This window comes from Trichosurus vulpecula, chromosome 8 (genome assembly GCF_011100635.1).
Source record: "Trichosurus vulpecula isolate mTriVul1 chromosome 8, mTriVul1.pri, whole genome shotgun sequence".
In the NCBI taxonomy this organism is placed as follows: domain Eukaryota; kingdom Metazoa; phylum Chordata; class Mammalia; order Diprotodontia; family Phalangeridae; genus Trichosurus; species Trichosurus vulpecula.
This window is the reverse complement of record NC_050580.1, coordinates 119,490,013-119,513,849: the sequence shown is the minus strand read 5'-3', so window position 1 is coordinate 119,513,849 and position 23,837 is coordinate 119,490,013. Positions and strand designations below refer to the sequence as shown.

The window sequence follows — 23,837 nt, the reverse complement described above, 5'->3', positions numbered from 1 at the left end:
GAAATGAAATGTGGAAGGCCTCAAGTTGACTAAACATTACCCAAAAAAGTGATGTAGTTGTTTTAGAGTTTTCCATCACTTTAGAGTTTTCCGTCTTCCTTTCCTAGCTTTACTTCCTATGCCTCAGCTTGAGTAAGCTGGAATTTATGTTGTGCGATGTTAATTTCTAATAGCATTGGCCTCACTTCAAATTGGAGACTCACAGAATTTAGAATGAGGACAAACCTTCTTCAGGGATAATTTCATCTATGTTTTGGGTGAGGATATTGAAACCTAATTTCCGCCAATCATTGGAGAATTGCTTATCTTTGCTCTTCAAGGCTCATGCACCATCTAGAATCCAGAAACTGGTTTTGCTTTTTCTTTGGCTCCCCAGCTCTTAGCACACTGACTGGCACACATAATAAGAGCTTAGGAAAAGCTTGTTGGTTAACCGTTTGACCGATCAATCAATTGGAGAGGGAACAGGACCCTAATCAAGTTTGACAGTTGGTTTGGTAGTACTCCATAGAGAGCCATATCTCATTGACTGTGAAAAATCTGGATCCCTCCATTGTGAGAATACTAACAGTCCTTTGGAATTCTCCTTGACCTCATAAGAGGTATTGCACAATATTCTTCTGGGCAATATACACGTATAGTCATTGATGGTTGCCTTTGAAGTCTGAGGAAGGTACCCTGAACAGCATATGGATAATAATTAATAATAATAGCTATTTACGTAGTTCTTCAAGTTTTGCAGAAATCTTTGCTTATATTATGTTATTGGATCCTGACAACAACCCTGTGAGGAAGGTGCTCTCATGATCCCCCTTTAACAGATAAAGAAACTGAAGCTGAGATAGGTTAAGCGACTCATCCGGAGTTGTATAGCTGGTAAGTGTCTAAGGCAGGATTTGAACCTGGATCTTCCTGACTCTAAGTCCACTGTTCTCTCCATTACGCCATGTCTCAGGATTACAAGGTTCTGAAAAAAAGCATATTTTTCCATACATGCTTGATTCATAAGCAGAGAGTATTTCTGGCACTGGGATTACCCGGTTCATTGCCAGTATGGAATGTGAGCACACAGTCAGACAATAAGCCAGACTCCCACTGTGTTAGCATTTCCAGTGGCTGAGAAAAGGGATCAGAAATACGGTAACGAGGGAGCCCTAAAAATACACTGCTTCCCACTAACTGTTATCAATCAGGTCGGCGTGGCTGATTTCCATCATATGACTAGTTTCCCCTTTAAAAGGCACATATTTTTAACTTTGCCCATTAAGTCCAATTAATGATGTGAAGTTGAAAACTCTGAGTCCCCACAAACTATTTGGAAAAGAATGGCCCTGTCTTTAGTTCACGGCCAAATAAATATCTCTCGCATAAAGTGGGGCCTCTTCCTTTCATGCCTGTACTAAAATGCAGGGCCTCTTTGGGAACAGCATTTAATTTCCTACCAAAAAATATGGAAGCCACCCACTTCAACTGAAAAAAAAAACAACAACAGGATAAAGGGAGGGTGGTTTTGAGAGTAAAACTCAAGCATTTTAAAAGAGATGTGAAGCGCAGGTTCAGGAAAACAGTACCAGGTCACATCATCCTCAGCTCTTGCCCTTCTCTGGGTGTAAATGTTTTCTTTCCAGATTACATGGGTATGAAATGGATTAGGCGTGTTTGATGCTTTGTTTGGTTTTGTAGTTGGACCTCATTTATCAGTAGAGCATAAAACAGGGAGGAGAAGAGGAAGGAAAGAGAGTCTGTGGTGCTAGAGTTAAACAGGATGGGATACAATGAAATCTGTTTCATTAAAGTAAGAAACAGTAAGCTTTGTGAAGTCTTCGTGTGAAGGTACCAGAAGAACTGACAAGTTCCCCCAAGAGATACTGTTGGTGAAATTCTGTGTAGATACCTTGATGCAATATTAAGGAGAGAAGAATGGGTGAGCTGGAGTAATTTCCCTGGGCTCTCACATCTTCTTATAGACTATAGTGACTCAGAGGCATCAGGTTTCCTTTAAATTTTCTCAGAAACAGGAAATTTAATGACTGTGTGGGATCTTTAGAAAATCACCCAAAGCTTCTATGTCTTGATTTCTTTCTTGGAAGAATAATAATCATTCACTTTTATGGTTACAAAATCCTTCACAGACATCATCTCATTTCATCCACATGACAACCTAATGATCTGGGTTGGTAGTACATGAATAATTATCCCCATTTATACCTGGGAAGTCTGAGGCTTATATATATGCTTAAGGTCATCTAAATTCATGTCTTTTCACTCCAAATTCTGCGCGCTCTCTCTCTCTCTCTCTCTCTCTCTCTCTCTCTCTCTCTCTCTCTCTCTCTCTCTCTCTCCCTCCCTATCTGTCTCCCTCTCTTCTGCCCTCTCTCTCTGTCTCTCTTTCCCCCCCTCTCTCCGTCTCTCCCTCCCTCCCTCCCTCTCCCTCTCTCTCTCTCTCTCTCTCTCTCTCTCTCTCTCTCTCTCTCTCTGTCTCCCTCTCTCTGTGTCTTTCTCTGTCTCTGTCTCTTTCTCTCTCTCTGTCTCTTTCTCTCTCTGTCTCTCTCCCTCCCTCCCATTTTCTCTATCTCCCTCTCTCCCCGCCCTCTCTCTCCATCTCTCTTCCCCCTCTCTTCCCCCTCCCCCCCGCCCTGTCTCTCTCTTTCCCTCTGTGTCTCTCTCTCTGTCTCTCCCTCCCTCCCTCTCTCTCTGTCTCCCTCTCTCTCTCTCTGTCTCTCTCTGTCTCTCTCTGTCTCTCTCTGTCTCTCTCTCTCTCTCTCTCTCTCTCACACACACACACACACACACACACACGCGCACACACACACATGCACACACACACACACACATGCCTTTTGTGACTTAGAAAAAGATAATACTTATCTTTTCAACTTCCTAGGTTCATGAGAATAAACAGAATAATGACTATGATAAGCTTCTGTTTCTCTACTGGCCATATTTAGAAGAATATTTGATAAATGAGTTGGATTTCAGGTACAGGATTTTAGAACAATTACCAAAATGTCTGGGGAAAATATCTAGATGATAAGGGAGGCTTACCAATTTTTAGCTCCCCACAGCAGGAGCTCACTGGAAATTAGAAAATCTGGGGGAGAAAAATGATAAGAAAGTTATAGAACTTATAGTTTCCCCAAATGCAGTCCATTATTTACTCCCTGCCCTTTTCCCCTATCATGGTAATTCTATCAGGCATCACAAATAGTCACATTTCTATTACCTTCCCCAAGAGACCCTTTCATTCTCTGATAACATTGGTGATTGGTTTTAAAATCCCATTATTGTGAGTGCTGTAATTCCCCCCTGAACTGCCACTTTCTCTGAGACTAAGTGCTGTAAACTGTTCCCATGCCCATCCCTTCAGTTATCACTTAAGAGCAGCATGTGTTGATGTAGCTGCTTTGGCTGTAGTTCCCCCTGGACCTCCTGTTTTCCTCCTGTGTCACCTCCAACTGAAGAGTCTCTTGTGATGACTCTGTTGAAAAGGACATTCAACACTAGACTTTACGGAAAGAAGCTCATTGTACCCTTCAGCTTGGAGTGCCATTAATTTTCCCTCTTCCCTGGATTTACTAGTTTCCTAACTCACCTCCTCGTGGCAAGGAAAATGCTTTCTAAACTTTAAAAAACTATATAAATGTGAGTTCATCCTTCAGATCGTCTTCATTTGCTTTGTGTATATCTCCTATGTACCTATTTATTTATGTGTTGTCTCCCCCATTAGAATGTATGCTCCTTGAGGGCATGGTCATTTTTTGCCTTCCTTTGTATCCCTAGTATTTAGCACAGTTCCTGGCACATAGTAGGTACTTAATAAATCCTGGTGGACCGAGTTAGTTAGAGCTGGTTCTGGGGAAAAAAAGAGATGACTTAATGAAGGAGCCAAGGGAAGAACTAAGAGAGGTTAAGTCTAGTTCCATTCACAACTCAACAAATACTTGGCAGGGGTTGGGGTGGGGGGATATTTTATTTTAAGGTGTTAAAGGAAATGAAGGTAATGGAAAGACAGAATCTGAAGGCACAAGAAACCCAGATTTGAACCCCTGCTTTGCAGCTAGGCGGTACAGTGGATAGAGCACTGGGCCTGGAGTCTGAAAGACCTGAATTCAAATGTAACCTCAGACATTTACTAGGTGTGTGACCCTTGGACAAGTCACTTAACCTCTGTCTGCCTCAGTTTCCCCATCTGAAAATGGGGATGATAATAATAGCACTTACCTTCTAGGGTTGTTATGAAGATAAAACGAGATTATATTTTCAAAGCCTAGCACAATACCAGGCACATAGTCGAGGTTTAATAAATACTTATTTCCTTCCTTCCAATGTAGTACCTACTTGACCATGAGCAATTCACCTCACCTCTGGGTGAGGGTCTTGATCTCCTCATTTGTAAAATGATAAGGGTGAACTAGATGGTCTCTATCACCCCTCCCCACTCTAATATTATGTTTTGTGGGAACACTGATGAAGTCTCTGGTTTGCTTAACCCAAATTCCCTGGAATGGAAGGTTTTGACATTTTTATAGACTTTTCCCACCTTTGTTATTATTTTGAACAGGTCAGCAGTATGACCCTATTGTTGTTACTAGGAGTAATGCTCTTGAACTTCTTGCTGCAAGGTCAGAAGCTTTGAGGCACAGCCTTATTCTTCAGTGGACCTGGCAAGGGTAGCTGTAAGGGAACAAACAGGTCAATCCCTCAATCTGTGAGAGAAAAGATAGAGAAAAGAAGCGGTCAGAAAAACATCCCCAAGGGGTTTACACTTTCAGGAGGCCTGAACAACATCCCCAATAGACTCTGTAGATATTAATCCTCTTGCTCTTTTCCTCTCTGCTATCATTACCCTGAGAGATAGCATAATGTAATAGCGAGTCTTGACCAAGAGTCAGAAGACCTGTCATCTAGTCTTGGCTCTGCCACAGACTCTTTGTGGGATCTTGAAAGAGGTATGCTGGAGCCAGCTTGAACTGGTTCATAAGAACCCATTGTTAAATTTTCATGGTGAGCATTTACATTTTGGAAATCAACAAAAACTATGAATCTGGGTTTGATTTATTATTTTGTTGATTATCTAGACCTAGAAAATGGTGGAGAAAAATGTCATGATGCAGATTAAACTTAAAAGTGTGTCATGGGGTCTTTTTTGTTAAACATTTACAACACACTCTTGTATTTTACTAAGTTACTTCACTGGTTTACATGCTATTACGTGGTCCTACCCATGAACTATAGGTGAATGGCCCTCTGTTCTATGATGGCAGACGAAACAGTTTATACTTATAACATCACAGTTCATGAGGGGCCAGAAGCAAGAGATGGGTCACTTTGGGAAAAAAAGAATCAGCTAGAAAGCAAACAGGGGCCAGAGACAAGGAGTATGTCTAGGGTCCAGGAGAACAGGTCAGTGATATGAAACCTATGGGATCCAAAAGACAAAAAGAAAAAAAACATGTTTTGAGGTGAGGCATGAGTTTATGAAACTGGATATTTAACCAAGGTTGACCATGACTAAAGAATTCACAAGTGACTTGACATATTCAACAGTGTGGCCATACTTCCCCTGGTATATGATGTAATCCCACCCTCCTTTTTCTGAAAGGGCTTCAGCTATGGACAGCTCCCAGGCAAACGGCTAGCATTAGCATTCCCTTTTATAGGAGACTACTGTGTCTGCAGTTGCAGATTCAGTATCCTCTGTAAAATGAGAGGGTCACACTTGATATTCTCTAAGGTCTTTCAGTCTTTGAATCTAGGTTCCCACTACTTTGTGCATCAATAAAACCTCCATGATGCCAAATCACTGGGTGAGGTCCTATGTGTTTTCAGTACCATCAACCAATCAGTACATATCTCACCTGCCTCACTTCACTTCCTAAGCCTGGAAAAATGGTGTAAAATTTGTCAGTATCTAACTACATCCCCATCTAGGACTAGTAGGATACTCAACTCCAACCCCTCACATCACTCTGTGGTTTGCTCTAACCACTGGAAAGCCTGTTGGCACATTGGTTCAATAGTATGTTCTTAGTAATGACTTACGGCATCTGAAGTTCACTGTAGTTCAGACTGGCTGTCTCAATAACAAGAAAGCAGCCAGAGAGACAACGCTATTTTGCTGAGAAAGCTCTGGGAGAGGTTTTTGCTGGACAAAGTGCCAAGAAAATAAACATTCCACTGGAGTATTTGTTACCTAAGAAAAACAGCTTTGAGTTCATCATGTCTGTGTTCAGGGCAAAACTCGGTTAACTGTAGGACTGGAAATTGGGAGATTGCACAGGGGAAGATCTTCCAGTTCTGGAAAATTAAAATGATAAATGTTTCTCCATTTGACTGCAAGTTTCTTAATGACCTGCTTCTCAGCCAAAGGCATTTTCGTAAGGTTCATGATGGTCAGGGACAGTGTGAATGGTCAGGCAGTCAAGAACAGCAAGAGAGGGGAATAAAAATACTTTGTTCTACATGTTTAGTGTTCAGAGTACTAAAAAGGACAGAAGTGAGAGCTGTTCAAGTTATAAAAGAAGTGATACAATGGTCCTCTCAATTTTGAAGCAAAGAATCTTTTAATAACTAGGAGTAAGGAACCAAGTGAGGTGAGAGGTTCTAAGAAGACAGACTTCAAACTTTTATATAGGACAGTCATTAAATTACAAAATGGAAGAATTGCATGAAGTATGTCTCATTGTAATACTTATTTGGAAAGAGGCAGACTCCCAGTGTTCACAAAGAAACAGGGTCTAGTCAAGAAAAAAAATTCAGGAAGTCACTTAAAAACACAGAAAACCCCTTTTCAATAATAGAATTGGCTAAGGAAATAATAGCCTCTTAGGATACACTACATAAATGGTATCATTGAATAGATTATTGCTTAGGAGTTTCATATCTTGTGACTGTGGAAGAAGATTGAGCTATCCCTATAACTATTGTTATAGCCTAGGTGTAGAAGGTGAACATGTCTGAGACTTTATTTCCTCTAGGCATCATGCCTGCAATTCACATGAGGTGCCATCAAGTGGTCCTCAGTGCATGGGCAGTTGCCATGTGATCTGAGCAAAGAGATTTTCCATAGTCATCGTATAACAGAGGGAGGAAAAACAGCACTCGTTCTCATCGATAATACTTTCTTCTATAAAGGTATGCCATATAAAAATCAAGAAATTATTAATTTCTAGTTACTTTAGTAATTCATTATACTGATTTTCTAATCAGTACAATGACGTGTGAAAAGTGATAAGCAATTTAGAGTAATATTTAGAGAGGTGAAAACCACTTAGGTACACTTGGACACCAGTTCACTAAATGTTGGCTGCTATAAATCACTACTTAATCTAAAAACATCTTAATTCTAGCTCCCAGGCTTAAGTTGAAAAGAACTTTCAAACTTACCCCGAACCTTTTATTAGAATCAAAAACCAATCAGGGCATTTTCTTGGCTCCTGGCAAAAAGCTGTTGCAGGTGGCTTTGGTTCAGCCTTTGATCCTCCCAACAGCAGAACAGCTTGGCTTACAGCTTCTCCATGGGAAGCCCTTATTTGCCCTCTCTCCCCAAGCTCTCCCAGTCCCTGCATCCTCTCTCCTGGTCAGCAGAGAAGAGAAAAGAAAAGGAAGATTACAGTCATGCTGTATGCATTCCATGACTATCCATTTCCAGAGTTTTCTCTGGCAACTAACTTTATTTGTCAGCTGCTCTAACAATGCCCTTCTCCATCCCGCTTGCCAAATTGGGTTATTTAATGCTAACACAAAATTTTGTTTCCCTAACAAACACTGTTACAGATTTTCACCTCACTCCAAATATGCTTCTACCTTTCAAAGGAATAATAATGACCTTTTTCTATAACTATACAACATTTAAATAGAAATGCAATGTGGTTCCTTCATAGTACAAGGTGTTTTATAAATTTAGATATATTAACATAATCATAGGAAAGATACTTATATGGAATACACAAGTTGTATTTTCTTGGAGAAATTCCATTCAACAAATGTTTTTAAGGATGTACTCTGTGCAAAGCACTATTCTGGGTTCTGGTGATACGAAGACAAAAGTGAAGGAAAGCTTTCCCTCAATAAGTTTCTATTGTATACAGAAAATAAGGACTATGCATTAAAAATGTATATAACAACAGAGTGAAATGGAAAATGATCATTCAATTTAATTTTTTGGAGGGGCATAAGGCAGGGCAATTGGGGTTCAGTGACTTGCCCAAAGTCACACAGCTAGTGAGTGTGTCAAGTGTCTGAGGCTGGATTTGAATTCAGGTCCTCCTGATTCCAGGGCTGGTGCCCTAACTTACTGTGCCACATAGCTGCCCCTGGGAAATGATAATTTAGACTAAAACAAAGTGCTGAAGCTATCATTGTGGAGGGAGTTGGAATATGGTATTATAAGCATAAGAAAACATATGAAAGAACCCAGTGATCTTTTAGAATTTTTTCTGACTTGAAATTATTGGAGAAAATTGGGGTGTTAATGAACTAGGGTTATCAGAAAGCTATTGAAGAAGGGGATAGAAGAGGAAACAAGGAGTCACAATGCAAGAAAGCTAAATGACCTAGGAATATAAGGTATTTTAAAATGGAATAGTAACAATTGCTATTCTGACCTTTAAAATCCATTAGGATTTTGGTGAGGGGGTGGTCTGTTGTCTGTGATTTCATCAGTGCAAGGAACTTTCAGGGAGAAAACTTCCTTTACCAGTACCGATTAACAACTGTTCTGCAACTAATTGCCTTTGAGCCTTTTCTGGAGGACTAAGAGATTGTTGCACGGCCAATATTTGTCAGAGATCACACTTGAAACCAGGTTTTCCTGACTCCAGTGCTGGGCTTCCCTCTCTCTACTGTAACATGCTGCCTCTCACTTTAGAATCATTCTGTACATAATAAAATCAGCAGCAATGATAACAAAACAGTCATTTTTTGAAGTTCTTTTTCAAGCGGTTCATAAAACCTCTTAACAGCTAGAAAATAGCTAAGGCCTGTGAGAAGGGAAGTGAGTCAGTAACATAGTCAGGGTGAAGACTCCAGCTACTAACTCCATTTTGGCCTAAACTGTGGCTCTAAAAATTCTAGGTTCTCCTCCCTAGAATCAACATTTACATAATATTCTATGGTTCATAGAACTTGATGTATCTTTGATATCCTTCACACTAGCAGAAATTTTGTCTTCCCACTTGCAGAACAGACCTGCTTATAATTCCTCCAAGGAGAGACTTTATTTGTCATCCCAATCCCTGCATCCTTTCTCCCTCCTGGCAAGCAGAGAAGTTCTGGCTGAGGAAAAAAATAAAAAAAAATTCTCCTCCCACTGTGGCCTTTCTGAATGCTTGGGCAATTTTGTTCTCTTCCAGTCTCTTCCTGTGTATCCCTCATAGGTGTCAGTGGTATAATCCTTATGACCTTTGAGGCCCATAGGAAAAGGAAAGCCTGAGTGTCTATGAGAATACTGCTCACGGAAACTTTCCTTCACCAACATTTTCCCCTACTGGGCACCTTGAGCAGACTGTGCTTCCAACCCTTTTGATTATAAAGAAATCTGCTTCAGGGGATCTATCTGAATTGTAACTGAGGTAGAGGTGAGGTAGGAGGAAGAGAAGGGAAGAAAAGAACTGAATGAAAAGGGGTAGAGCACAAAAGTCCTTCCTCATAGCCCAGTTTCAGGGCTATTCCTCTGGTGGATGTCAGAAGGCTCAGTGAGTACAAAGAAGAGACACCTCTGATGTTTGCCATTAATTCTATTGTCATATGAGGTGACTTGTTTTTTCCTTTTTTATGTAAACACCCACTTCTGAGAGCAAAAAGCTCAGTTGGCCAGAGAGGTCAGAATTTCCCTCAGGTAACAAATGCTTTGGAAAGTTCATTTTCTTTAAGCCTGAAACCATTTTTTTTTAAAGAGTAATTCCAACAGGATATTTTTTAGGCTTAATAATGAGCCAAGTTGATTTCTCTGAACAATGAGCTTTAAGGAATCCTGCATATCTTCTATCGTACCAAGTCTGCAAAATGAAAAACATCACTTGGCCTATATTTAGAATCTCTTTAGGCACATTGCTAGCATTCTTACTGATGCTATGGCTTTCCTGATCTGGGCTGGTATTAATTTGAACACACGCTAGTTTGGAATTTGTTATGGCCTTCCATCACCAGCGAAGTACAAACAGCAGCGGATTCATTCGTGATACTACAAGCTCACAAGATGTACTCCAATTTTAATTGCTAAACCCTGATGGCCCAACCATGCCTGTGGGTGGTAACTGAGGGTAAGGTCAGTGGTGGCAGGGGAATGAGAAAACTCCTTGAAAAATAATTATAGTTATGGTATTATTTTGTGGGCACTAGCATATTCTCTGAGTGGAGGGCTGTTCTACATATGAAAGTCCAGGAACATGGGTGATCTGGTTGGCCACTGAGATGGGAAGACCTCAATTTGAATCCCACCTCACAGGTTTACGAGCAGGGTGACCCTGGAGAAGTCACACTCTGAGCCTCCATTTCCTCAATTGTAAATTGAGATAATAATAATCCCTATTCCTTAGGGTTGTTGGGAGGGTTAAATGACATCATGTATGCAGAGCATTTATAAATCTTTTTATTTGAATTTGAATATTTTATTTTTTCCCAATTACAATGTAAAACAAATTTTAACCTTTGTTTTTTAGAATTTTGAGTACCAAATTCTCTCTCACCCTTCTGTTCCTCCCCCATCGTTGAGAAGGCAAGTAATTTAATATAGAATATACAAGTACAGTCATACAAAACATATTTCCATATTAGTCATGTTGTAAAAGAAAACACGAACCAAAAAATCAAGAAAAATAAAGGAAGTAAAATAACAATATGCCTCGATCTACATTCAGATTCCATCAGTTATTTCTCTGGAGATAAATAGCATTCTCATAATAGGTCCTTCAGAATTGTCCTGTATATGCAATTCTCCTGCTTCTGCTCACTTCACTCTGCATCAGTTCATATAAGTCTTTCCAGGTTTTTCTGAGAGCATCGTGCTCATCATTTCTTATAGCACAGTAGTATTCCATCACAATCATATACCACAACTTGTTCAGCCATTCCCCAATTGTTGGGCATCCCCTTAATGGCTAATTCTTTGCCCCCACAAAAGAGCTAACATTTTATAAACCTTAAAGTTTTAGTCTTATAACAACAATTTGCATTTGTAAGCGTTGAGGTTTATAAAATGCTTCATGGACTTGATCTCATTTAAGCCTCACAATGACCTAGTGAAGTAAATACTTTGGGGGTCCTTATCTCCATTCTCCAGATGAAAAGCTTGGGGCCTCAGAGTGGTTAAATGAAATGCCCAGATTCATGAAGTTATTAAGTAACTGAGGTAGGATTAGAGATCTCAACTCCAAGTCTAGCACTCTTTGGATTATGTGCTGTTGCCTCTAAACTTCAGTTAATGTTATGCAAAACGGAAAGAGTTTAAGTAAATCTGCTTGCTCTCAAATGCCCTTCCTATTGGCCAGTCCTGCCTAGTGTCTGAAGCAAGGGAGCCTGTTCTTAGCCTTCTTGAGATACTGGCTGCCTCTAGCTTCTTAAGATTTAAAGCTTAGCCCTAATCACCTTTGGAAATGCGTAGATGACTTTGAAGATTACTTACAACTCTAAATATTGGGAACTTGGTTCTTTGGTTAAATCTAAATTTTACCATTATAACAGCAGTTGTAGAGGCCAGATGCCATCTATTATTCCCTAATGTTCCTCTAGATTAAAACAAAAGCTCCTAAAGAGAGAACATGACTGTTTCACAACCAGCATTTCATGACTCTATTGCTTTTGAGCAAAGAAGACCCACCATGCCTCTGGGAACCTCCTTTGTGATCTGGAAGACCTAGGTTTCAGTCCTGCCTTTGACATAGACTAACTCTGTGACCATAAATCATTTAACCTCTCAGTGCTTTGGACAACTTCCAGAGACTTTGGCTGTTATAAACTGGCTGCCCATCTGCATCAATGAAGGACAGGTATATCTGTTGTGTAGAAAATAACAGCGAGACGAGACCTGGGTTCAAGGTAAATTTAAGTGTGGATTTATTGGCCAAGCACACAACTACCTGGAGTATACACTCAAATCAGGCAGTCCCGAACTGAGGGACTTACAGCCTTATAAAGGCAAAAACCACAATGACACAATTAGGGAGGGTTGCTAGCAGAAGCAATGACTTACAGAAGCAAAGATCAGCCATTGGTTGTGTTTATCAGCTCAGAGCTAATTTGGGAATATGGTTAGATTCAGGGGTGCGACTGTCCTGTGACTCAGGGTGGTCCGCTTCCTAGAATGGGTGGCTCTCAGGGGCGCGACCAGTTTTCTATAACTGGGTAGAGGGTACGAGGTGGAATTCCCCAGAAAGTAACCCCTACTTGATCTATGATCTGTGTGGGAGGGGGACCTAGCTTGGTCAGTAGAATACCTGCACCCTAACCCAGGGTGTGGGGCTACTTGGTAACTGAGGGGTTTCTCCTTAAAATAAACTTATGCCTTACCCTAGCAACTGATCCTTGCACATAATGCTGATGTAGAGAGAACATAAAGAATGCTGAATCATGAGGAAAAGGGGGGTCAGAGGACTAGCCTTGGGTAAACTACCCAGACTACGCCTTAAGCTGTTTCAAGCCATTTCAGTGTGTAGGGCAGAGACAAAGACAAGAATATAAAGGGGATTAATGGTGGGCTCAAAGGGGATTAATAGTGGGCTTCTAATGGTGGGCTTTGGTTTGGGTGTAACATATCCACACAGGGAGTTTCCTACAGTGATGAAATCACCCATTCAGATCCCATCATCCACTCCTCCTTCCCCCTCCCCCCCCTCCAAAAACCCCCTGGATATTCTGAAGAGTCACTTCACAACAACATACATTAACTATCCTGAGATTTCTAGACTTTTGTTACTGACAGTCATGGGTCTAATAACATTCTTGCCTGTGTTAGCTATAAACTCGCTATACAGATACAGTGTTTACCCAGTGACTCTATAATCTGCTTTTACTGGAATAATGTGGTCTGTAGAACTGACTTTCCACTCATCTCATAGGATAGCAAACCAGGGAGGAGACACTGTAGGTGTCTGTTAGATGTAGTAGAAAAAGCATGAGCCAAGAGGCTCAGGTCTAGTCCTGGCTCTCCCACTCATTGGCTGTGTTATTTGGAGAAGTCAATTAGTCTTGTAGAAGTGCCCCAGTCTTCTGAACCATCAAAGAGGAGTATTGGATTCTGAACCATCAAAGAGGAGTATTGGATTCATGATTTCCAAAGTTCCTTCCAGCTTCATTATTCTATGACTCTGGGAGTAATGTGTTTCTCCCTAGGTACTGTGCTAGTCATCAGGGATCCAACAGACAATAAAAGAGACAATCCTCACCCTCAAGGAACCTACTGTGTGCCCTCTATCAGTGCAGACAGCCTGTATATAAATGTGAATATAAATAAATACAAAATAAGTGTTTGGACAAATTTGGGTGTGAGAGGGCACTAGCAGCTGGAGTGGGGAGGCATCCGATCAGTTTTTATATAGAAAATAGTATTTGAACAGGGTTTTAAAAGAATTTTGGGATTCTGAGAGGTGGGGGTAAGGGAGGAACTCAGCCCAGGCATTAGAGGACAGCCAGGTCAAAGGTAAGGAGAGGTAAGATGGACCATTCTCTGCTGAGTAGGGAGTAGGATAGTGTGGCTAGACTGTAGGATGAAGAGAAATGTATAATAAGGTTTTAGTGGTAGATGGGGGCAGGTTGTGGAAGACTTTAATAACCAAACAAAGGAGGATTTTTTTTATTCTAGAGGTAATAGGCATCCATTGGAGTTTGGATATTGGATAGAGGAGTGACACAGTCAGATCTGCACTCAGGAAAAACTTTGGCAGCTATGTGGAAGATAAATTGAAGTGGGAGAGACTTGAGGCAGGGAAGCCAACTAGAAGGTTATTGTAATAGTCCAGGCAGGAGATGACAAAGGTCTGAATTATGGTGGTGACTGTGTGAGTAGAGAGAAGGATAGATGAAAAAAGATGTGTCAGTATAAAAACAAGATTTGGCAACTGACTGTGAAAAAAAGTGAGGAATCAAGGATAATGCCAAGCTTGCAAACCTGGGTGCCTGGAAGCGGGGTGGTGCCCAGCTCAGAAATAGAGAAATTTGTGAGACAGGTAGGTTTGGAGGAAAAGATAGCAAGTTCTGTTTGGGATATGTTGAAATTAAGATGTCTGTGGGACCTCCATTTTGAAATATCAGACAGTTGGAGATGAATGACACTCAGAAGAGTTCCTATGGCTAGATACAAATTTGGGAGTCATCTTTATAGAAATGATGCTTAAATTATGGGAGTCTATGAGGTCACAAGTGAAACTATATATAGAGAGAAATGACATGGGCCTAGGTCAGAACTTTGGGGTATACCCACAATTAGGGAATGTGATATGGATAATGATCCAGCAAAGGAAACTAAGACAGATCATTCAGGTAGGTAGGAGGACAATTAAGTGAGAACAATGTCATGAAAACCCAGAGAGAAGAGAGTGTCTAGGAGGAAAGAGTGGTCAACATGTCAGACACAATGCTGCAGGAGAGACTAAGAAGGATGAGGATTGAGAAATGGTCATCAGATTTGGCAATTAAGACATCATTAGTAACTTCAGGGAAGTTGATTTTAGTTAAATGATAAGCCTAGAAGCCAGCTTGCCACCCAGTAATTCCTACTGCCTTCAAGGTAGAGAATGAAACTGGCCATTCTTTCCACAGGAAAACCAATGTATCTCCATATTGGGGAAGAAATAGATGGTGTGGACATGAGAGCTGAAGTGGGACTTCTGAGCCGGAACATTCTGATCATGGGAGAGACAGAGAGAAAATGCTATCCCTATAAAAACCAGATCTGCAGCTTCTTTGATGTTGATACCTTTGGCGGGCATATCAAGGTATGTGTGTACCAATCCTGACTGGCTTAGCTATGGTGGAATGTTAGGGTGTGCCATTGTTTGCAGTGGTCTTTATGCACTGAACTCCCCTGCATGTACGCTATTCTCTAGCCAAACTGGACTACTTGCTTTTTCCTATGCACAATCTTACTCCCAGCTCTGTGCCTTTGAATAGGCTGTACCTAATGTTTGTAATGCTCTTTCTTCACCTCCTCTTTTTGGAATCCCTGATTATCTTCAGTGCCTTTCCTCATCCCCTAATGATGCATTCTTTTCCTATACTGCTTTGTACTTATCTTGTAATAACTTCAAACTGCACTCAGATTTTTTTTGAATACCCAGTATAATTAGGAGTGACATTGTGGTATCATGGATAGAGAGCCAACCTGGAAGTCAGGAAGACCTGAGTTCTCGTCTAGCCTTTTACAATATTGACTATGGGACCTTTGATTGAGTCATTTAATCTCCCAATGCACTAGGCAGCTCTCTAAGACCATATATTGTTAACTTGTGGTTGATAATACCTTTGTAAAGGAAGCTTCTTCACAAGCTGCCTTCACCAAGGAAACCACAGGTGTGGGTTAAAAAAAATTGAAACAATAATAACAGTAACTTACATTTGTATCATACTTACTAGGTACCACGTACTATGCTAAGTGTTTTACAATTATTAGCTCTTTTAATTCTCACAACAACCCTCCTGTTGTTCTGTTATTATTCCCAATTTACAAATGAGTTAACTGAGGCAGAAAAAGGTTAAGTGAGTCATCCAGGGTCACACAGCTAATAAGTGTCTGAGACTGCATTTGAACTCAAGTCTTCCTAACTCCAGGCCCAGCACTCTATCCTCCGCACCACCTAGCTGCCTATAGTGCAGTTCACTAGACAATGGCAGAGGTGCAAAGGTAAATGAGATATCTTTTGTCCTGCAGGAGTTCATTTTCTAGTAGAGGAAATAAGATATATGCGCTAACAATGCTACACAATAGAATGAGATAGAGTCCATCTAACATGTAATCGCCATCAACTCCTCACAGAATGTCACAGATTATTGGGACCAGAATAGGAGCCTATGTTCCATATGCATCTATGATCTCTAGACAAGAGACAAAAGGAAAAAAATTATCAAGTTCTAAGTCAAGTCTAGTCAACAAGTATTTGTTGAGCACCTACTATGTAGCAGACACTGTGCTAAGTAAGCACTGGGGGTATTGAGAAAGGCAAAAGCTGTTTCCTGTTCTCACAGCCTAGGGAAACTGGAAAGGGCATTGATGGTGGGTTTCGAGGGGAAACTGGAAAGGACATTGATGGAGGGTTTGGAGGGCGGGGAAGGTACTGCTTATAACAATAAGCATCAACTAGGATTTCATCCACTGCCAGGTCTTTCGTTTTTCCTCTTGGATGTCTTAATAGGTCACAAGTGTTTCAAGGATATTTTCTGACTTTTGTCTTTTCTGCTTCCAGTTTGGACCTGGGTTTAAGGCAGCTCATCTCGAAGGTATTGAACTGAAACATATGGGTCAGCAGATCATGGGGCAGTATCCGATCCACTTCCACCTGGCTGGCGATGTGGATGAAAAGGGAGGCTATGACCCACCAACTTATGTGAAAGACCTCTCCATCCACCATACATTCTCCCGATGTGTCACGGTCCATGGCTCCAATGGCTTGTTGGTAAGAAATGATAGCTGAAGAATTTACTCACCAGATGGCTTTAGAACCCTGCTGTCTGATCCTGCCCTCTGTGGAGATAGGCCTGATTCATGCTGGTGATTAGGAGCAATGCACAGGACATAAAAGATCAACCCTCCCCTCTAAGGATGGAGGTCCAAGTCATGATCTGAGAGGGCAAATGGAACATCATGCTGGCTCAAGCCAGAGTTCAAACCCAGGGCCAGACATGGGACATGAAGGAATTCAGAGCAATGGTCCAAAGTCAGGAGGTGAGGGGGGAAATCACTCAGCACAGAATAAGACAGGATAACATTATGAAGAGAACACTGGGCACCCAAGAAACGTAGGTTTGTCACATACAACTTCCCAACCAAGACATGATCTTTTAGGCCTCCAGGCCCACCCCACCCCACTCCTTGCTCTGCTATGCTGACATCCCTGTGGACTCAAGCAGTTGCCATCTTTCTAAGATCCCTCACAATTTTAAAATTCTGTGATTCAAAGATTCTATGAGTCATCTATCTTGTACCAATTAGCATACTGGATTCAAGGGAGAGACCTAGCTCATGGTTGCAGAGAACTTAACCTAATTTAAATCTCTTGATATGAAAGCAAAGATTACAGTGAGGACTTTTGCCAGACTGTGACATAGCCACCTTGGATCATTTTTGTCCTGATTCTACGACATTCCACAGTACACACAAAGCCTAACCAGGAACTGGCCAACTGTGCCAGGACTACAGACTAATTGACGGAGTGACTCACTGCCCTCCCCCTCTGGAGCACATTCTTTTATACTCCAGAGTAAACAAGCCATTCAGACACATTTTACAAATGCACCAATCCAGAGCAAGAAAACCCCAGGCACTTAGGTATATACCAATCACAAGTAAGCCAGATGAGACAGCATGCCTGAGTTGGCACTCTTTCTTGGGTGCTCAGTGCTTACAGATATCAGATACTTTGATGGTTTCTGTCAACATAGCTCTATTTCACTCCTCAGGGAAAGGAGCCCAGACTGAAATAATTTCCTTTTCCCTTCTCTATTATGTTTGATCCCCCACCAATTAAAAGTTAAAGTACTGAGATATAAAATGAGGAAGAATAATGGAATAGTGGGAAGAGTAGGGTCAAAGGACCTAGGATCAGATATCTTGTTCCCCCAAATGACCCCAGTAAGGTCACTAAACTTCTTCTGGCCTCAGTTTCCTCATTCTTAAAATAAGACAGTTGGACTAGATGGCCTTATAAGATTCCTTCAGACTCAAAATCTATGATCCTAGATTAAATATTCAAACATGCAATGCTTGCAAACCTCAAAGCACTATATAAAAGTCAACTGTTATTAAAAAATCTTTACCATGGGTGTGGTGTTAATTATCTTCCAGGCACTTATGTAATCTTCTTAGTCTTGGGGGGGTGGGGGTGGGGAGAGACGAGCCTACCCTTAGTTCAGAGAATGGAAAACTAGGCCCCTAGAGAGGTGATGATTAATTACAGACTTGAAAAAAAAAGTCGTTGGCCGAACTGCAAGTTGAAATCAGGCTTTGCTGATTGCCATCTTATACCAAAGACCATTCAGCCACTTAAATTGGTTAAGTGCTGACATGTCCCTGGTGTCCTTCGGTATCTAATTTGCTATTGTCTGGATATTCTGTTTCCAAGCATAAGCTGGAGCCTTATTTGAGTTGAGTGCTGTGAAATACAATTTTTTCCTGCACTGGGATCACTCAGGGAGTGCTAGCATGGCAGAACCAACTGCTGGGCACATTGCAAAGGAAATCATGCAGAACTCCTGGGCATCAGCATCTGCTTGTCTGATAGGGAACTGATAATACCAACTGCCATAGTCTTTAGATTTATTATGACAATAAGTTTTCCTTTGTAGCAGTACCACAATTTACTTCTCATCAATAATAATTAAGTACCTACTAAGTGCAGGATCCTGTATTAGGTGCTATGGATAGCAATATGAAATATAGTGCCTACCCCCAAGGGGCATACACTCTAGTAGATCTACACAATAAATAGAATGCCCAAAGTGCACAAAATGTAGGTTTAAGGCTACTCATAAAAGTTACTTGTAAATGTAAGACTTACTTCTTGACCGTTGAATTCATGATTCATTGCTTTTTTTTTTTAAAAAAAAGAGCATAAGAAAAATATGAATTGAGTGCTTGGAGAAGTCAAAAAAAAGGGAGAGAGAGTTTTCTGTTGGGTAGGGGTGGCATGAGTCACAAAAGGTGGCAAGGTGGCATTTGAACTGGGCCTTAAAGAATAGCTTGGATTTCAACAAGAGGAGATAGGAAGAGAGTTGGGAGTTTATAAGACATTCCACATACAGGATGGTCAATAATATCAAATGCTGCAATGAAATCAAGAAAAATCTCAACTGGTAAAAATCCCCTGGATTTGATGAGTAGGAAATGATTGGTAGGTAGCCTTCCAGTTTTAGTAAGTTCTAAGAGCAGAAAAGACTTGAGCGGTAAGTGAGCTGTGAGGAAGAGAGTCATTGGGTATAGGCTAGTCTTTTGAGAAGTTTGGCATGTCTTTATACTGTGCTTAGCCATGCGTGCCACCATACCAGCACTTCCTGATTCTTGCAGGCAAGTACTTATTGATCCAGTATGGCAAAAAAGACATTTCACAGCACTTAAATCAAATAACTTATGAGGAAGAGAAGAACATTCAGGCAACCGCAAATCAGATGCTCAAAGTCACCCAAGTGGAAGACAGTGATGGAATAGTAGCTCTGGAGAGTGGCGGCAGAGTATTGCTCAGCACCATGGCTAATGGTTATAATGGTTATGCCAAAACTAAGTGTACCTGGGTAGTTCAACATAAAGGTGGCAGATAACATTGAACTAAGCAGTTAAGTGGCATTATCAGAATTGTTTAAAGAGAAAGGGCTATTACTAGACCATATATTTAATTATGCTAATCCACTTTCATGCCTTTTGGTGGCATGGGTTGTTCACACAAGTAATGAGGTAGAAAGCACTATAGACTTGGAATCAGGAAGATATGAGTTCAAATTCTGTCTTAGGACCTTACCTTTGTGACCCAGGACAAGTCACTTAGCCATCATAGAAAAAAATTTGAGCTTAGCAATGATCGACTATGATAGACTTACTCTTCTTAGCAATACAAGGATCCAAGACTATTCCAAAGGTAGAAAATGCTATCTCCATCCAGAGAAAGAACTATGGAGTCTGAATACAATTCGAAGTACACTATTTTCACTTTTCATGTTGTTTTCTTTCTTGTGGTTTCCCCCTTTTTTCTGGTTCTTCTTTCACAACATGGCTAATGTGGAAATATGATTAACATGGTTGTACAGCATAACCTGCATCAGACTGCTTGCTGTCTTGGGGAGGAGGGGAGGATAGGGAAGGAGGGAGAAAAATTTGGAATGCAAAATCTTACAAAAATGAATGTTGAAAACTATCTTTACATGTAATTGGGAAAAAAATACTATAAAGTGCACAAAAAGTTAAAATAAGAAACTGTTAGTTTTGAAAGGAAGCCTTTCCCAATGGCTCCATCCCACATGAGCTTCTCCCTAGATTGCCCCTACCTTCTCCCTTTTCCATTTATTTCACCAGAAGCAGCCTCATGTCCTGGGGCCTCTGCCATTGGAATGACTCCTTGGGGTTCTCTATTTCTTCACAAGATGAGAGTATCTCTCATCCCAAAACTGAATTTGTCTTTAAAAGTTGGTTTGAGACCATATTTTATATTGCTTGCCCCAAGTACCAAAGTGATAGTCTCAGTTCTGGATCAGTATTTCAGTAAAGGCTATAATGAGGACTTTCAGAGACATCTTTGCCTGCATTTCTGATATGGCATGTGTTCTGGAATTACTTTAGGGGTGTGTTTTTAAACTTAGACATAACAATGGGGGTAGTTTTTGTAATGAAAAAGGGCAGGGGGAGGAGCATTGAAGGTATAGAGATCTAAGTTATAAGAAAGAGAGAGTATGATTGATGAAGCAATGTCCTTGAGGATATAGAAAGGACTGAGATCAATGGCACAGATAAGCCTATGAAAATAAGAGAGACACTTTTGCATCTGAGTTAGAAGACAGAAGATATAGTAAGGGTGAAAAAAATAAGTTTTGAGGGACAGAATTAATGGAGCTTATGTATCCATATTATAGACCTTGTTATCTTCAATAAAGTATTATGCAAGAACATCTCTTGAGAGGAAGTTTGAAGTTTTAAGGATAGTAGAGAAAATTTGGAACAGTTGTCTTGGGGAATGCTGTAGGGTGTGAATAAGGGATTAATACAAAGAATTGCTAAACAGCAATTAAGATCCAAATGGAATTACATTTCATGTAATTTTGTGATGGCCTTCATCAGTAGGATTTTGTGAGTTTCTTTGCCAATTCTCAAAGACTCAGAAGTAGAGCAGAAAAGAAGGATAGTGGAAATCACTTAGGGTTGCAAACTGACAACTATAACAAAGTTAAAGGGTTAACAATTCTAGGTTGCTAGTGAGAGCATAGTAAAAAAAAGTAATAATCCATCATTGGGTTCAAACTGGCTAACGAGTCAAGTAAAGCCAGAGAGGGATGGTCAGCTAGAGAAAGACTCAAAGATAGCCCACAAGTATACTAGTAACAAAATATTTTATCTTTTGCTTAATTTTCTTTCCAATTTACTGCCATTTTTAGAATGAAAAGATCACATCTCTATTTTAAAATTCTATTCTATTACCTTAAAATGTGTTTTAAATGGATAATATTTTTCTTTAAAATGGAGAAGCATCATGCATGGCATGGTGGATTCAGGAATACCCTTAATAACAGGATGCCATCTTTCAGGGGCATTGTGGATAGTGCAAGCATAGATTGATTTATGTGTGAATATAGCCCAGAAGAAATGCTGATTTTAGCCTATCCTCAGGAAATCTTCCTGATTTCCACACAGGATTTATGCCAATTCAAATACTCAGCTTTTGGCATTTTCTGAGCACCAAAAAAAGATGGACTTATATTTGGAAACTGGAGACCCTTATGGTGCTTCCTAGTGAAACCTAACTTACTGTGCCATAACTTTGAAATGCCATAAGAAACCAGCTTTTTCAGCCAAAACAGCAGCAATGAAATACAGGCAAAATGATGGGGCTGATGAAAAGAGAATGCTTTTTTGGTCTTGTTACCCAATAGCAAATACCCAACAACCACACCCTGCGAAGAGTTCTTTAGTTTCCTCTGTCTGGCGCCTTACCCTTTGGTGAGGGCTCCATTACCAGCAGAGAGCTCTGAATTTTGGAAAGCTGCCTCAGGAGTTGAAATCATCTACCCCATTTTGCATTTAGTATTTTTCCTTTGGGTTTGTCCTTATTTAAGGGCCTCACCATTTTGAAAACTCCATTCTATGTTGAGAGCAGTCAAGGAATCAATTCAGGTCTCCTGTACAATATACTCTGCTCTGATATTAAACTATATAGCACATTCCACCAAGATTGTGTAAGTCTTTTTTCCTACCTACATGCCAGGAGCTGGAACTGAAGTAATTCTCAAAAGGACAATAGCATACTAATAAGAAACAGTGTTGTCCTCCTCATGTGAGACTTTCTCTGCAACCAAAGCTTGTGAGCACAAATGTTGGAAAAAGCTAGCTTTCCCAGACAACTTTCTTGGTTTGAATTAGAAATTTCTTTCCAAATGAACTTATTCTCCTAGTTATTCTTTAAGGCCAATATCCCTCCCACTAGGGAAACAATTAGTAAATTCATGAATCAGAATTCTGTTTATGCTTCCTACTGAAAAGAATAAACATTTGTTAGCTTAAGAGTTTATGGCCTGACCAAAGGGATCAACACTAGAAAGCCCCTGGCTGCTGTGTCTCTGTAATAAAATATGAGAGCAGACTCAAACCCATAGATATAGAACGGAAAGGAACCATAGAGTTAAGTTAGTCTGACTCCCTTATTTTACAAATGAAGAAACTAAGGCCTCTGAGAAGTTATGTGACTTGTCCAAGATCATGTATAGATTATGTAACAGACCTAAGATTTGAACTCAAGTCCTTTGACTCCAAAACCAGAACTCTTTCCGTTATACCCTGTTGTTTCCTCTGAGAAGTGGAATACATTTCCATTTCCTCCCAGATACTGATGAAATTAATCAAGAGAATGCATATTAAAACAAATGATTACACCTTGTAACAGAAATGTAATTAGGAGCTATTGGGCCAGGTGACAGAAATGAGAAAGAATCTTAGGGATACAACCTGTCTCATTTTTGCAGAAGTGAGAACTCAGATTTGGGCAAATGAAAAGACTTATCTCTCTTGGGGAATGTTAGGGCAGAAATTGGAACTTAAATCTATGGATTTCTAGGTCAGAATTCTATCTACTGCAGAATTGCAGATTGGAGAGTAAGAAGGAAGCTCCAAAGCAGTGTGGAAAAAGTGCTGGTTTGGGGAGTCAGTGGACCTGGGTTCAAACGCTCATTCTTTGAATCACTACTTGTGATTTTTGGCAAATCACCTCCCTCTGAGGCTTGTTTTCTCCATCAGTAAGATAAAGAGATAAGATTAAATGACCACTGAGATCCCATTAAGCTCTAAATCTATGATCTGATTTCTATGAACAAAAATTCTCTTCAGTCTGTCAGTCAACAAGCATTTTCTAAGCACCTGTGCACCAAGTAGCAAGCTAAAGACTGGGATACAATACCGAAGATTTGATCTGATCAGAAAACCATGCTGTCTTTCCTAGCTTTCCTCCAGGACCCAGAGTGACTGAAGCCTGTAGACATTTCCTCTGAATTGCAGTCAAGAATTATTGACATCATCTCAAATTAAGAATATTACTATGAAAACAAATTCTGCCTCTATCAGGCTCCCCATCTCCTCAGCTCTACTGGGTACACATGACTTTTCTACTAACAATGTCTCTTCAGTTTAACCTTTTGCGCTTCTGTCTAACTACTAGGAAGAGTTTTCTTTTTCCTATGGTCTCTAAGAGGCCCTGGATCTTAGATCATAGAATCCTCTTTGTGAATCACAATAACCACACGAGTGTAGCTGCTGAGATACCCTTCTAAACCCTGCTCATTCTACTCTCCTCAATGACTTTCACTGTTCTCCATTTTTGCATACCATTCTAAGCCTCCAGAATACAGTCATCATCAGAGCTGCTTCAGCGTTTTTCTTCAACCTTTCTGTTTCCTGGCTTTCCTCTCTATAGCACTTATATTAATTTCTTAATCATTCTAAT

The 23,837-nt window shown here is 40.4% G+C and overlaps 1 protein-coding gene across 1 annotated transcript in view; it reads left to right on the top strand.

Annotated features, from left to right (window-relative positions):
• Window positions 1-23,837, top strand: part of LOC118859140 (cell migration inducing hyaluronidase 1) — a 114,384-nt gene that overhangs the window by 35,228 nt on the left and 55,319 nt on the right. Inside the window, exons 11-12 of the mRNA XM_036769584.1 lie at window positions 14,755-14,930; window positions 16,395-16,604. Coding sequence (XP_036625479.1) covers window positions 14,755-14,930; window positions 16,395-16,604 — 386 coding nt within the window. The remainder of the gene's footprint in view (window positions 1-14,754; window positions 14,931-16,394; window positions 16,605-23,837) is intronic.